The sequence below is a fragment of the Sebastes umbrosus genome, chromosome 21 (assembly GCF_015220745.1).
Source record: "Sebastes umbrosus isolate fSebUmb1 chromosome 21, fSebUmb1.pri, whole genome shotgun sequence".
Lineage (NCBI taxonomy): Eukaryota > Metazoa > Chordata > Actinopteri > Perciformes > Sebastidae > Sebastes > Sebastes umbrosus.
The window spans coordinates 9423252-9439063 of NC_051289.1; the positions used below are offsets into that span (position 1 = coordinate 9423252).

Sequence of the window (15812 nt, forward strand, 5' to 3'; positions counted from 1 at the left end):
TATGTTTTTATCTGACGAAATATTCCGCTTCAGTCCATTTTTTTCATCGTTGAGCCTTTCAAAAACAACAGTTTCATTGCAGTTAAGGCTGTTTTCACTCCCGCACGCACCTGTAACGGGGCGGTCTAGCAGCAATCCAACACCACCGTAATTACATTTATATAATTATAAATAATTATGAAGGTGGTGGGAGATGAGGAGAGACCAGTGTGCATTTTATGTCTGCATACTCTGGCTGCTGACAGTATGAGACCCAACAAATTAAGAAGACATTTAGAAGCATTACATCTCTGTAATATCCCGAATACCATTTTTTGGGCGCCGAAGCTTCGGTGGGAAATATTCGAAGCTTCGCGGTGTGGCGCGATGTAGAGCGATGATCTGTTTCCATCTCCCCCGTTTCAGTGCCCGGGACAGTGCCGCTTACGCACTACTGATAATATTTAATGTTGAATATGAATAGTGAATAATGTTTTAGGGATTTTTCCTTCTTTCTTGGGCTATTTGAGGATTTATACTTTATTATTACATACATATATTAAAAAGAAAAAACAAAAACAAAGCATTTGAATACTGATTTGGAGGTCGATTACCATGGCAAAGGTCGAAGCATTCAGGTCGACTCTAATTACATCCCAGTCACGTCAATAAGAAAAGTGGTTTAATAAAGTTTAACCCTCATCCTACCAACCTATTTAACATACTAGGACTAATGACTGAAAAATATGTAAATATAAAGATATAAAGTGAAAATATTTCTTCCTCCAATGACAGAAAAAGTTTGAGAATCACTGGACCAGTTGAACTAGGGCGACTTTAAGGAATGAAATGGAGCTTCTTGTTATCTGCCCTAACACAACCCGATCTGTAACACACACCCATCTCACCAGTCTTTCTTTCTTTAGACCCTGTTTTGAAACACAAACTGCACTAGCTGTAGTTAGATTTCCTCGAGTCACACCTCAACTCCCAGTAGTCCTAGCTTTGACACTTCCTAATGCTCACCTTTAATAACAACACTTGTAGTATTTCACTCTGTGGTACGGCTCTTTGAAGTCATATCCTACAGTGATTCCTCCCTCTCTCCACTCCTTGGACCTTCTTTTATTTTTCTAGAATACATTCCTTGTTTTTATCTATATGCAAATTTCTATGTATGCTTTAAAGCTTCACAAGGCTAAGTGGAGGCAAATGTTTGACCCATTTGAACAAAAATACTGTACGCTGATGTTTAACAGCTTGAATAGTCTGTGATGCTTAACGGTTAGTCTGACAACATTGTTCACTGCAAATTCATATTCTGATTGCTTTTTCTTAATGGATTTGAGTCAAAAGAACGTTCTTTCGTGCTCTTGTTTCAAAAGACAAATCATACTTCTTATTTCTCCGTGAGCAGAGAAGTATCGGTATCAAACAACAGGATTTATTTATGGCAAATATGATGAATCACCCTGCCTCAAATTATATGAACACTGGAACACTGTCTTCTATTGGAGTACCCAATTTGTAATTTAAGTGTGTTTGCACATAAAACTCCTGCCGACTGAAGCTTTAATCAGTGAAATAGATCTGTAACATTGAGTCTTGCAGCATCCCTGGCTTCTGCTTCTGTAATATATTGTCCCTTCTCCTTTGTCTTCTTGCACTACGCTGGGGTGCGCCTGTGCATTTTTATTTTTCATTTGTATTTTTCCCCGTGTACGCTCCTGTGTGTGTGTGTGTGTGTGTTTTGCGTGCACCTACTGTATGTCTGCATGTGTCCCCTCTCTCACAGGTGAGCGAGGTGGAGGTGAACGGGCAGATCGAGGCCGTGTGTGAGTCAGTGTTCAGTGAAATGGAGTCGCAGGCGGTGGATGCCCTGGACCTGCCCATGCCCGGCTGCTTCCGCATGCGGAGCCACAGCTACGTGCGTGCCATAGAGAAAGGCTGCTCGCAGGAAGAGGAGGAGGCGCGTGGCATGGCGGCGGGCATCAGGAGGACCAACTCACCACCGCGCAACACCACCACCGTCAGAACCATCCAGAGCAGCACAGGTCGGTGTGGAACATGCACTCAACACACACCGACTCATGTCCTCGTGAACATGTGTGAACATACATAATCCATAGCGCATTATAAATTGATACATGTGCATAGAAAGTAATTTATTATAGATGTGCTGTATGTGCAGCATGTGTTTAGTAACAGAAACAAACATAAATGAATAATTACTGCAGTTAGCACAGAGAGAGATTCATCCTTGTATAAAGATTCAAATCAAATTTCATAATTCTCTTCTGTTGAAAACCAGTCAGTATTTTTCATACAGGAAAGAGTTACCTTGGTGAGCTGACCGGGGAGTAGTTTCACTTTGCAAACTCAGACCCAAACCCTCTGCATTATTATCCATCTGACCCACTTTCCTTCTCAGATACAATATGATGAATGCAGAACTGTTTTTTCCCCACATAAGAGCTTATTGGAGCTGTAAAGCTCACTGGCTGCTGGGTCTTATTTTAGCCCTCTTGTGTGCCTCATGGTCTGGAGCGCTTGGCTTTCCAGCATTACTGCATGCAGTATTGATGCTGAGTGGTGCTGGCACCCAGCACTGGGTGCTTCTATGTTTCCCACTGCAAAAACCCAAAACGTCATCCCCTTACATTGTGCATGTTGAGTCACCGTCGCATGACGCACACTGGCTTTCTCCTCCATTTCTTTTTTAATTATGCCAATTAAAAGACCACATTTCCACAAACCTAGCCGACAAGGTTACTGTCAGCTAATCAAAAACGTTTACTGCAAATTGGAAGAATGGCAAAACTAGTTCAATCAATTCAACAGGCTTGAAATTGATTCTGAGCAAACATTTATTTAATTGCTGCAACTGACCTCTTCTAAAACTATCATTTATTTCCCTAGTTACTGAAATTATGAAGTTGCATTACAGTATTTTTATCCTTTCACATCTATTGGCAATTCAGTGTAACAACACAATTAGGGGCAATAGAGGATTCAGTTGATTGTTCTAGTGTGTGGTGGAAGTTATTGATCTATAAAAGAAGACTGATAAGATCAAGGGAAGGACATTTGGAGCTCCTTCCCCTGAGGAGGGAAGAGATAATGAAGACCATCTATCAGCTGAGGTGTTGTAGGGACTAAACTCTGGTTTTCAAGCCAGACAGCTACTCTGTAATGCTACATACACTGCTGCTCTTTCTCTTTCTACCCACTGTCTTGTGTCTCTCACACGCGTCGTAGATGTCTTGATCTGTAATCATGTGCTGATTATGTAAAGATAACACCTTTTAAACCCTTCTCGGGTAAAAAAGTGGCAGAGCAGAGGTGTGTTATGTAGCGCGCACGTCTACAGCAGTAGCCTCACAGCTGTTGGCGATTTTAATGAACTTCCATTGTTGGCACCTGAGTTTGTCACATGATGAATGGACGTACAGAGAAGGGATATTAGTGCTGTGTGGTCACTGATAATCCAACATTACGCTGCTGCTTCCAATTGAGAGCAATCATCTGTCTGGCTTGCATAGCTCTCTGTCGACATCTTCTTGCGACCCTCGACCTTCATTTGCTGCCGACCTTATTGTGTCTCAGACTCGGCTGCAACTGAGGCTCAAACTAACGTGACAGGGAGAGTGGGTTGGAGTGATACATTATGAGGCGATGTGGAGAGCAGTTCACAGCGGTTGGTAGTGAAGGTATGGATTGCCTCAGATTACTGTCATCGTTGTACTACGGCACAATTCATCACCTCCTTAGATCTTCACCGCCGAGTCGTCAGTCACTGTAATTAATTAGCTACCTCTCCTTTTTCTCCTCCCGGGGAACGGCTGTGATGGAAGAGGAGAGGAAGAGAGGGAGATTAGAAGGAGAGAAGGAAAAAAATCGCACTCTCTTCACACGTGCACTACCGCCACATTCATGTCATGTGGGAGTTAACATAACTACCGTTTTCTGACTTTTACACACAGAGATCGCAGTTGGTCTCGGACCCCTTAATTAACACCACTAAACATTAATTAACACTTCTTGAAAATCTGATTTTTGGGGGGATTTCAAATATGAAGCTGATTATTTTATATTTATCTGTAACGTTAAGTTTTTGGAGATGTGTAAAGGTGAGGAGCAGCACAGAAAATGTGACTGGCAGTGAGCAGGCAGCCAATGTATACTGTACCTAGCTCGTGCTGCAACTGCTAGTATGGACATAAAGTGCTGCCGTCCTCACAGATTAATGCAAACTATAAAATTTAAGATAATTAGTCCGGCTCTTCTTCTGCATATTTGAAGCCTCATTCACATCCAATACACATATGACATGATTTATTTATGGATTGCAGACAGGGCAACAGTGTAAAAAAGGGAGCTTCTTGCGTAAGAAAGAAGAAGTCTACATTTTGCTTATGGAATAACCATTTCATTATGCAATAATATGAAAGTCCTTATTTATCCTAAGGAAAGAATAGAAACAGTGCTTGAACTGTCCTTTTCTCACTAAACACATGGCATATAAGATGTTTAATTATGTGGTGTTGTTGTGTAGCTATTTGAATTGTGAGTGCAGGGACCCCCCAGTCCCTCTATTGTCATTGGGTATTTTGCATACTGTGTTCACACCAACAAGTCATGAGAATAAAGGCCCTGATACACTAAGCCGACGGTCGGCCGTTGGACAGTTTGGGGCCGTCGGTCAGCGTCCATCGGCCTAGTTTTTGCGGTGTGTCTCGCACTGTTGGCTCTACATCGTCCGTGTCTGAAGTTTTTCGGCCGTTTCAGCATTTTGAATCGTCGGCGAGCAAAATCACTCTGATTGGCTGTTCAGCTTAAGCGAGTCAGTGCACAAGAAGAGAAACGGAAGTGAGGAAAGCAAGCAAAGGAAGTCAAGAGGGCGCAAACAGAAGGCTCTTTTCATTTTTCATCTGAATATTCCAATACAAAGATATTTTCACAACGACTTGACCATCTGGAATGAAGCTTTGTTTCATGTACGTATCATAATAACGGCTTGTAAATCCGCTGTCCTGGTCTTTCAGTTTCCCTTTTTGAATGATGAATACAGACTACCGCCCCCTGCTGGTGGGGAGACGTATTTCCTCTCACGCAGGCGCAGAACGTTCGTGCTAATTGGCCGTCAGCTGTAGTCTTTACAGTGTGTTCAAATGCAACTTGTTGGCCGAGACAAAGGCGACGCAACTATCGGCCTTCAACACCGCTAGTTTTTTTATGTCGCCTTCGTGTGTTTGGGCCCTTTACTGAGATTTTGTAAAGAGACATTGATCCCGTCAGCCAGCAAAAGTCATTTAAGGTAGATAAATGCTAGAATGTGCAGTAATAGTCAAAAGAACTGACTGACAGCCTTGAAAAAAACTAGCTCTTCTGCATAGGCTTGCATTATATAATTTATTACAGACATTTGAAACATTCTTTTTCTTTGCTCTGACATATACAGTATAAACTAGCCTTGACATAACCGATGGTGCAGTGAGTTCCTGCCAAGTAAACAGTGACAGCTTGTTTCTGCTGTTCCACCATGATGCAGGCATGCAGACGCACAAACACGTATACACACACACGCATTCATACCTTTCACAGGGAACCTTCTGGGAGCTCAAAGTGAGAAGTGAAGATGTTGTTGTGGTGAATATTGCATGATGTTTCAAAAGGACAGCCGTTCCAGAAAAACAACCCCGCGCATACGGTTTCCGCTCCCACTTGTCCCTGCGGCAAACCACCATGGTATCACACGCGTGCACACACACACACACACCGACAGGTGAGAGACCTATCAGCTTCCGCTCGCCGGTTTGCCCACTGCGTCGCTCCAGCCCATTATTATTGATGATCGTTTTAATCCGGAGGAAGGAGACTGAAGTAAGGGGCTGTCCTTTGATCTCTTCTCTTTGAACGTCAAGTGGCTGTGGCTGCTATCGCCTTCCTCGACGCACACTCAAACCGTGCACACACAGTCACACACACATTTTACTACTGCATCGGACAGACATGTTGGCCTAGACATCAGCTCCTTTGGATCAGTTTAACAAAATCTGGAGCAGATCCTCTTTTACAGCTTGGGAAAATCCATAGCAATCGGTTAATGTGAGGATTTTACTGCCTCTAAGCCCTGGCTCCTCCACGCCGCGTCGTCTCCAGTTAACATATTCATCACCTCTTCACTCTGCTTTGTCTTTCCCTTCCTTGGCCTCTTGCAGCTACATCCCCTGCCTTTTCACTACAGCATTTAGGTGTGTGGGTAAATCAACCTGTTGTTTCACTTGGAAGACGAACTGACCTTCAATTAGAAAGAGTATACACACAGATCTTAAGTCTGGGAAATGTGCCATAGATTCTGTTTCTCTTCCTCTCACCCTCGGTTTCTCTGGCTCACTGACCCTGCTGTCAATTATCCAGCCTCATTTTCCCAGCATCTATTTTTCAGAGGTGCTGAGGGATTGGCTGAAAAGAGTGGCTTTGCTCCCCTAGCTCCTGTAATAGGCTACAGGACAATGTTTAATTTAATGGCTGTGAACTTCCTACGGCTCCGAACAGAGGCGTTGCGCTCAATAAAGCATTCCTTAAGTAAGCATTTGAGGCTTGTGGCTCATTTTGCTGATGGTCTTGTCAAACACTCACTGGAATACCACCTCTTCGTTTAGTTTTCTAACGCAGCTCTGGGCACACTTTTCCATTTGTTGTGAATAATGATCAGAAAAGCATTCAAAATCTTCCAAAAAAGACATGGTTCAGTTTCAAACCTTTAAAACCATCATGAGGAACAGGAAACAGTTTTAGCAACAGTGAGGAAGAATCCAACTAAAAAGGTAGAGTTCATAACAATAAGACTACAAGAAGACTTCATACTGTATTTCATATCCACTTAAGATCCCACACACAACGCATATCAAAGTTATTCAGCATAATTTCATATGCCCTGGCTCTAATGCTGATTACATAGGCAAAACTCAACGTTGCTTTATGCAGGAAGTTTTCATACACCGTTCATAGTTATACCTATGAAAGGTAATGCACTGTAATTCATATATATATATATATATATATATATATACATATCACAAAATCAATTTGTATGTAATCCATTTAGTTGTGAACCAGGAAGTATAAGGAGTGACAAACGCCGCGTAGGAAGGAAGTCGCAGTGGATGGGTGGGTCAAAAAACACCAGGATTTCCGCCCCAGGAGACCGGTGTTTGTGGCCTGTGTGAAACCAGAAGTCAACGTTGATTTATTTGTCACGTAACTTCTGTACTTAAGTTACGCCACTTCCGGTGTTATTTTGACCCAAACCACAATGTTTTCCTAAACCTAAATAAATAGTTTTGTTGCCTAAACTTAATCAGAAGTTTATTTTGAAGAGACTGGAGCGGAAATTGACACGTGCGTCACATATTGCTGGACCTTCGTAGGAAAACGCACGAAAAATTAGGAATAACTTTTTGTAAGATATCACACAAACGATTTTTTATGAGGATACGTACAGTAGCTTTATTACCACATTCAGTGGACATGCAAAAAGACCCAACAGTGTGTGTGTATGAACATTTAACACGTATCTTGCAATGAGTTAAAACATCTAATATATTATCTAACATATCCATCTATCCATCCATCCACACCACAATTACTGTTAGTATTAGGTTCATCACATTAGGAGCTGTTCTTAAGAACAGGATCCTTTTTGTTTTTTTATATTCCCTAATGAATTTCAGACATATTGCGTTACTAAACCTCAATATGCTCTTTTCAGTCTGGAACAGTAACCTTATAAAATCAATGTTTGCCAGCTTTACTGTACTGACATCACATGGGGCTCCTGTGTATTCCCAGCTCTATCTACAGTACGGTATGCTAAAGGAAAGCCTGTACAACACTGCCCCCAGGGGCTCAATGTAGCACAGCACTGCACCTCTGCCCTTTCTTCTTACATTAGCTGTGTGAGTGGGTGGATGTACAACTACCAGACAGCTTGACCCAATTAACAACAATCGCTGCCATCGCTGGCACTTTTCCAAGACTTCTGTTCTGAGAGAGCGTGTGAGAATTAAATATATATATGTTTGGATTTCCCAGTGTGCTAAATATACATGGCAGGGATACAGACCACTATAGTCTGCTGGAATCAAGATCAAGTCCAGCATTCATCCAGCATTCGTCCAGAACCCCCCTCACACCTTCACCAGCCCACGCAAATCTCCAAGAGCAAGCCTGGAATTTGTTTTTCATATGTCAGGATGACTCAGGTGTTATAAAAGCAAAGAAAATTGCTGCTGGAGGGTTCCCTGTGTGGTTTGAGAAGGTGTGTTTGAGGAGGACTTCAGGTGAAAGGCCCCTGAGGCAGCGTTAGGTCCTGAGAACACTTGATCTTTGCTCCGTGCGTCTGCAGTCAGTTACTGTGGATTTGGCCATCTGCTTGTGTTTGTTAACAGAGTGTGATGAGTTCAGAGCAAGGTCAGGAAGGTAAACAATGCCTGTATGAATAATCAAGTTGCATGTTGCCATGTAATCTATCTGCTGATTTGTTGTTCATTAAATTCAACACAAGATAAAAAAGGATTAGATGCAGATCTAAATCCATGTTATACAAAGTGTTTATGTCATGGAATTACATAATGATCCCCATAACCCCATCAATCCCCATTGTAAACAATTAAATATAAATCTTAAATATAAGCATTATATGCAATAACAAGGGGCGACCCTGCACTAGATCGTTGCCCCCTGGCTATGAAAACACTCTACTACATCTCGCTTTACTAAACCACAAGGTGGCAGATTATCACATCTTCTGTTGGCTGGAGAGTTTTTATGTATATGGGTTTAAAAGTCAGTGAGACAGTCACTCCAGCTGTATTTAATGTACTAAGAATCAAAAAAGACAAGGTATATCATAGTGTAGTTTTAACTGTTTTAGTTAGATTGGCTCACTGAGTGAGTTCCAGAAGCACTTCAACTTGCAATTGATTTATAGTGCAGCGTCACCCCCAAGTGCAAAGACGCAGTCAGATTAATTTATCATTGGCAGTACTCCTGATGATATATCAGACAATACGTTATTTATTACGCAGGGTTACAGCTACCATATGGGGGTGAGAATCCAAAATACTTTACTCATCCGCAGGGGGTAAATTGGGACGTTACAGTTGCTCTTATATATAAGCATAAAGAAATATAAGAGAAATAGAAATAAAGGAATATGTAAACTGTAAATGATGTACATAATGCTACAATATGTAACACAATATAAAAATATGTGCAGTATACAGTATAACCACAGTGTAAATAAGTAAATAGAAAATGCTGAAAAGTGGGATCTATTAAGTGTGTTAAATATAAATGGAAGAATATTTCTTGAAATGTACGTTATAAATGCAGTATTAATGCCAGAGTATTGTGCAAATCATGTCCTCTATAATATTTCTGTAAATCTGGCAGGTTTAATGATATGAAAGTTTACACTAGAATTACGTGCACACTACTAAAAGGATTTTAAATCGATATGGTTCTGTTTGTCAGACTAAATATCTTAGAATTGGACAATTTTATGAAAAAACAAATAAATACATTAAAGGGACTGTTTGTAAAAATCAGAAATGCTTGTTTGTTAACAGCGACACCTGTGGCTGTTAAGTCAACGAAAGTCAGCGTCAGCGGCCAACACTGTTTTGCAAGACGGGCTTCACTAGATAGAACTTTGCGGTTTTGGTGCTTCCGTGTAGTTTGTGTTGGAGTCTTGTCTGAACAACGTAGCCACAAGTGAGCGCGCATGGTACACCGACCCGGATTGATTTATACGTGTAAGAAGTTAATAACAGTCCCTTTTAAAAATATATATTTATTCACCACCAGAATTACATACCTGTCAGTGCAGATTTTGATAATATCTGAAAATATAATTGATCATTTAAAAACATTAATAAAATGTCATATTCTGTGCTTTTTGGGGGGAAAAAACATTTGTGTAGCTAGTAAAAATGTATTTGGTGGTGGGAAAAATTATAAATTTGTCTTTTTTTTATAGATTTAAAGCATCTCTATGGTGTTTTCTCACATAGTTTAATTTATTTCCTGTTTTCCATCAAGTTTATTTTGAGTTTAGTGATGTTGAACTGATGAATACAAATTATCTAAATAATAATAATACAAAATAATTTTAAAAATTATACATTTTTACAAAGATGAATAGCCTATAAATAAAAACCCTCTATTGGAATATGAGGGTATAATACAGTGTGTTCACAAGCATTACTGCAACACAGATGCTTAAGAAGTCATAGGGGAAAGTTTTAGAGTATCATGGATGACAGTGAGTGGGACTGTCCCAGCCGGTGCTGAATGAGCTGTAAAGTGTTGGTGTTGGGCGGGGGGGTGCGTTAAAGGCGCGTCCACATCCTGACATAAGATCCACTATATCGTCAGAGTGGAGAAGGAAAAGAGGGAGAGAGGACTCCTCCTGTCATCTCATCATCCCGGATCAGTGTCTGCAGCTCTTTATGTCGTTACTTCAGTGTCTGTACGGTGCTCTGCTCAGCATGAGAGACTACTGGATACGTCTTTGTGAGTAAAAACGCTGCAGCTGTTTCTCTGTTGTTGTTGGAGAGGGATGATGGTGAGCTGCGTCAAGCGAGGCAGGGTGCAGGATGTTAGCCTTCAGAATAAAAGCAACATGTGTTAGGGAAGGGGGCAACAAGTAGTAAGATGGACTCAATGCAAAATATAGTTAAATTAAATAAGGCTAACAACAAGTGGAGTTAACTACCCAAAGTCAGGTCAGCTAGAAATAACAGGGTACACCAATGAAAGTGCGTCACTGACTTTTACTTTGAAATTTGTCACCGGAAGTCGTGTATTTATTGTGAGTGGCTTGACACAAACTATCAGCCCATCCCATGCTTCTTTCTGCTTATTCATGCTTCACATTAAAAATGGATGAAGTTGTTCATATTGAATAAAAATAACAATAGGAACAAGCTAATTCACATTATAAGTAATGCAATAAAAAATACCCCCAAAAAATTCTAAACTATTCATAAACTGTTTGGATTCTTTTTTTTATTTTATTTTTATTTGGAAAAGGTGTTATCACAGTGTATATCAAACTTTACAGATAGTTATACCTGACTGTTTTCCCGTTTTAATATACATGTACAGTTTATATGCATATGCCCGAAAAGAAGCATGCAGATGCCACAGTACTTGTGAGTCAACTCAGTCTTCTGGAGAACTGTGGGTCCTCCAACCTCACTTTCTGAAGTACGTGGCCGTGTAAACCGTTCCACAAGTCCAGGTTTAACACATCAACACATATGCACATCTATAGTCAGTTGCATACTCACGCATATACAGCCTACATGCCCATGCATACTTCTCCATCAAACTATCAGCAGTTACATTTAGCTTTCTTCATCATTGGGCAAAAACATCCATAATAACCTTTCAGCATATTGTAATACAAGTGTTCTTAGAGATAACTAGACTTCTGCACCTCCTCATGGCTCTGTTTTCAAGCTTTAAAACATCAAGCCCTTGATGGGAGACTTTGGCCAATCACAGCTCATTTCAGAGAGAGAGAGCGTTCCTATTGGCTGTGCTCTGGCTGGTGGGCGGGGCTTGGTATTTCCTCGAAGGATCTCAACATGGCTGGCTGCCGAGTCACAAACGTTCTCATTTTACAGCTAAACAGTACGCTACAAGATGTTTCTGAAAACATTTAATGCGAGTAATAGGCATTACAGTAACAGAATATTGATTCATATTTGATCAGTGCTGCCTAGTTTGACCGTTTGATAGTAGTTCGCGAGTGATTGACAGCCAGGTCATAGACGGCAGCTGGACGGCAGACTCCAGATCAGCTCTGATTGGTTGTTTTCCTCCGGTCTGTGAAATCTTGCAGATGCTATTAGGAGCAGCGGAGGACACAGAGTCACATGATTTTTTTCATATTACCTGTCTCATGCACTACTGTCAGAATATGGTGATCGTCTTTTTTTTTTTTAATCGTTTGCGCCATTTCTACCCACTGCAGCTTTAATCAAATGTAATTTAATTTACTAATGTTTTCCCTCTGTGGAGTCATACATGACCTATGGCTGATAAGCTCTTGACACTGTTATTAAATAAACTTCCAGTTATCCCCAAGGGGGCTGGTTTTTCCCTCCAAACTGGACACCATGTGAGCACACTGAGACATGCTGTTTGTTTCCCTCTCCACTCATGGTACCCGGGAAATCTTGAACACCTCCCAGCTCCCAGTCTATTTCAGTATATCTCTGATGGGAGGACGACAGGTGTGGCCTGCATCACACAGAGCAACGCCTGGCAGAGCATCACAACACACGCCTTCCCGCTGCAGGGTATTTAGGTCAGACTCGGAGGGGGGCCCCCCTTGGAATTGGAGTTCATAGGGGTTCATCTTGTTAAAGTGAGCATCCAGAGGGCAGGGGAGAGAGCTGCTTAGCCCCAGAGGCCTTATGGGAAAAGAGATCAGTGGTGCCACTTGCCAGTTCGTATAGGGTAGATGGAGAGCCCCTAACACCCTACTGTGTGACAGACGAGCAGTCTGCGGACCCGTGTCTCCAACTGACCATCTGTGTTTCAGTGAGTCATCATGCACACGCGCCATTCTCGCCAGCTATGCTGCCTGCCCGCTCACCTGCCAGCTTTCCGCTTTCTATTTTCGGCCGAGGCGCCAAGACCCTCCTGAGTACAATATGCCATTGACACACACATGTGTCCGGTGATTCCAGTAGGCCATAGTCATATGGGATCATGTTAATATCATGTAAATGACGGAGTTAGAGAAGGACGCATTCATCCAGGAAGGCCTTAGTCGCATTTTAAAGGAACAGTGTGTAGCATTTAGGGGGATATTTTGGCAAGTATATTTTCTTTAGTGTAAAATCACCTAGAAATCAGAATAGTTGTGTTTTTGTTACCTTAGAATGAGTCGTTTATATCTACATACAGAGCGGGTCCTCTTCACAGAGCCGGCCACCATGTTTCTACAGTAGCCCAGAACACAAACCAAACACTGACTCTAAATGGGGCCTTTCACTTGTTTGCGTCGGGTACCATAGTCGTCCTACACGCTTGGCACACGGGAGAAGTTTCAGTTGTTTGCAGTCTGCAACCTCACTGCTAGATGTCACCAGATCTTACACACAGCACCTTTTAATTATCAAGCTGTAAATAAAACCACTGCAAGTTAGTACTGTCACTGTAACACTTTCAATCATAGTTACTTTAAATGTGATATAATTGTTTACATTCTATACAGTCAATCTCTTTGCTTTACGGTTTTTCTTATATGTTTTGGCTTACTTCATATCCTGTTTTGTGCTCATAATGTAGCCTACAGACATTTTTTCCCAACTGAATCACATTACTTTCTTTGCTGTACCTGTTTGACCCTGGGGGATCATTAGTTTCCCTCAGTTTCAGTCACAAATTGTTCCAACCCATCAGCGCTGGCTCAAAATTCATCTTGAAAAAAACAATGTTTTCTCGAGGGCACAGTTGCACAACCAGCTGTTTAAATGTATTGGCATTTAAACTGATAATGCTGTTTCAGGAATGACTGCTCCCGGCAGGCAAGGTCATGTTGAAGAACAGAGTCACTGCTTGTTTAAGTATTTCAGTTTCAAAAAGGAATATGTTTAGTCACATTTTACCCTCTGGCTTGACTTTCTTATGTAGATCTGTATCAACCGGTTGAGAAGTGTTGCATTTGTGGTTTAACTCTGGACCAAAAAACAGTTGTAATGAATGTTTAAAGGAATAGTTCAACATTTTTGGAAATGTGTGTATTTGCTTTCTTGCCGAGACTTAAATAAGAAGATTGATTCCACTCTCATATCTGATCGGTATATATGAAGCTGCAGCCAAGAGACGGTTAGCTTAGTATAAACACAGGAAACAGGTTAAAACACCTAGCTTGGCTCTGTCCAAGGGTAAAAAAGTAAGCCTGGCAGCACCTCTAAAGGCCCCGACCACTAAGCCGACATCAAAGAACTCGCAGCGACGAAGGCCAACCGTTGAGTCGCCTCACTTTGCCTGCGTCTTGGCCAAAAAGTTGCACTCGAACACACCGCAAAGACAACAGCCAACAGCCAACTGCCACGTACGTCCTGCGCTTGCGTGAGATGAAATAACTCTCCCTACCAGCAGGTTGCAATAGTCTGTATCTGCCATTCAAAAAGGGAAACCGGAAGACCGAGGACGGCAGATATACAAGCCGTTATTATGATACGTACATGAGACAAAGCAGCGTTTGCTGACCATTTTCACACCACTCTCACTCATCACTTAGCTTCATTCCAGATGGCCATGTCGTTGTGAAAATATCCGTGTGTTGGAATGATGAGATGAGATGAAAATGAAAAATATGTGAGCCCTCTTGACTTTACTCGTTCGACTTCGGTTTCTCTTCTCGTTCACTGATTCGCTTAAGCTGAACAGCCAATCAGAGTGATTTCTCGCACCGACGGGCGCCGCCACCGATTCAACATGCTGAATCGGCTGAAAAAAACTCTGACGAGGGCAGACTAAAGCCGACGGTGCGGGACACACCGCAAGAACTAGGCCGACAAACGCTCACCGACGGCCCCAAACTGTCTGACGACTGACCAACGACTTGGTGTGTCAGGGCCTTAAAGCTCAGTAATCAACACATTATAACTTGTTTGTTTAATTTGTACAAAAAACAAATTGTAAAAAGTAAGTTGTTCATCTAAACAATATATTTATAATCTTAAATTTACTTAATATGTCAATATAACCATGTAACATGACTCTGATTGCAGACCCTAATAAAATACTGCGTTCAGATTATTTTGTTCCATCTGAATGTACAGACCAACTATCACGTTCGTAAAGGTCAGAGAAACAAAACAGCTGCCTGAACAGTTGCATTACTGCTAAGTATTACTGGTAATCAGGTTATGTTGTAGTGCTCTTCTAATGTGGAAACTGTATGTACTAAAGACAGTAGGTTATAATGTATGGTCTGAAATGTTAGACGGATACTTTAAGCTCTATGCTGAGGTAATGTTGTAGTGTAAGTGCAGTGAAAGCACTTTGTAAAGTGTAGTTGTCTCAGGTTTGTTGTCCCCCTATGTGACCATAGGGACTAACAGAGTCAGTCACAGCTTGCAATATCCCCCTCTCTCTCTCTCTCTCTCTCTCTCTCTGTCTCTTCCTCTCACTTCATTTCCGTGAGACTTTATTGGAGTGAGACAGCATTGCCAAAGCACACTCCCATGAGTCTCCTCCCCACCCCACTTTCTCTCTCTCAATCATTATCCAGTCATATATTCCCAGCAACTCTCACTTTTACCAGGTGCTAAGACTTCCGCTGCCCCCTCCTTGTCTTTCACCGTGTCTTTTAAGGAGCAATTATCATGTTAAAGCTGAGCTTATGAAGTACTTGCCAAGGGAAACACAGACACTTTTACTTCAGTCATATGAGGTGTCCACATTTTCAGTAACTTTGGAATGAGATGTGATGACAGACAACTCATAAACAGTCTCGCTGGCTCAGGGGTGCTAAACAGACCAAAGTGTCTTTGGATCTGATCCTTCACTTACTTTTTCTTTACTCACTTCTAGTCTTTCAGCTTCTTTCATCAGCCTCTTAATTCCTCTGAGCTGTGGGCAAAGTTAATTCCAGATTTTCTAGTAATCCACATGAAAAGCAGAGCAGAGAAGAACAAAGATAAAGAGGTCAGGTGAAAATATGGGCGTTAATTAAAACTGTTCCGTGTTAAGCTATGCAGCACTATGTGCTTTCTGATCCTGTTACTTACCAACTC

The 15812-nt window shown here is 41.6% G+C and overlaps 1 protein-coding gene across 5 annotated transcripts in view; it reads left to right on the top strand.

Annotated features, from left to right (window-relative positions):
• Positions 1-15812, top strand: part of dlgap1b (discs, large (Drosophila) homolog-associated protein 1b) — a 108549-nt gene that overhangs the window by 67767 nt on the left and 24970 nt on the right. For all 5 annotated transcript variants that reach the window (XM_037757394.1, XM_037757390.1, XM_037757393.1 and 2 more), the window contains exon 6: positions 1775-2033. In XM_037757394.1, coding sequence (XP_037613322.1) covers positions 1775-2033 — 259 coding nt within the window. The remainder of the gene's footprint in view (positions 1-1774; positions 2034-15812) is intronic.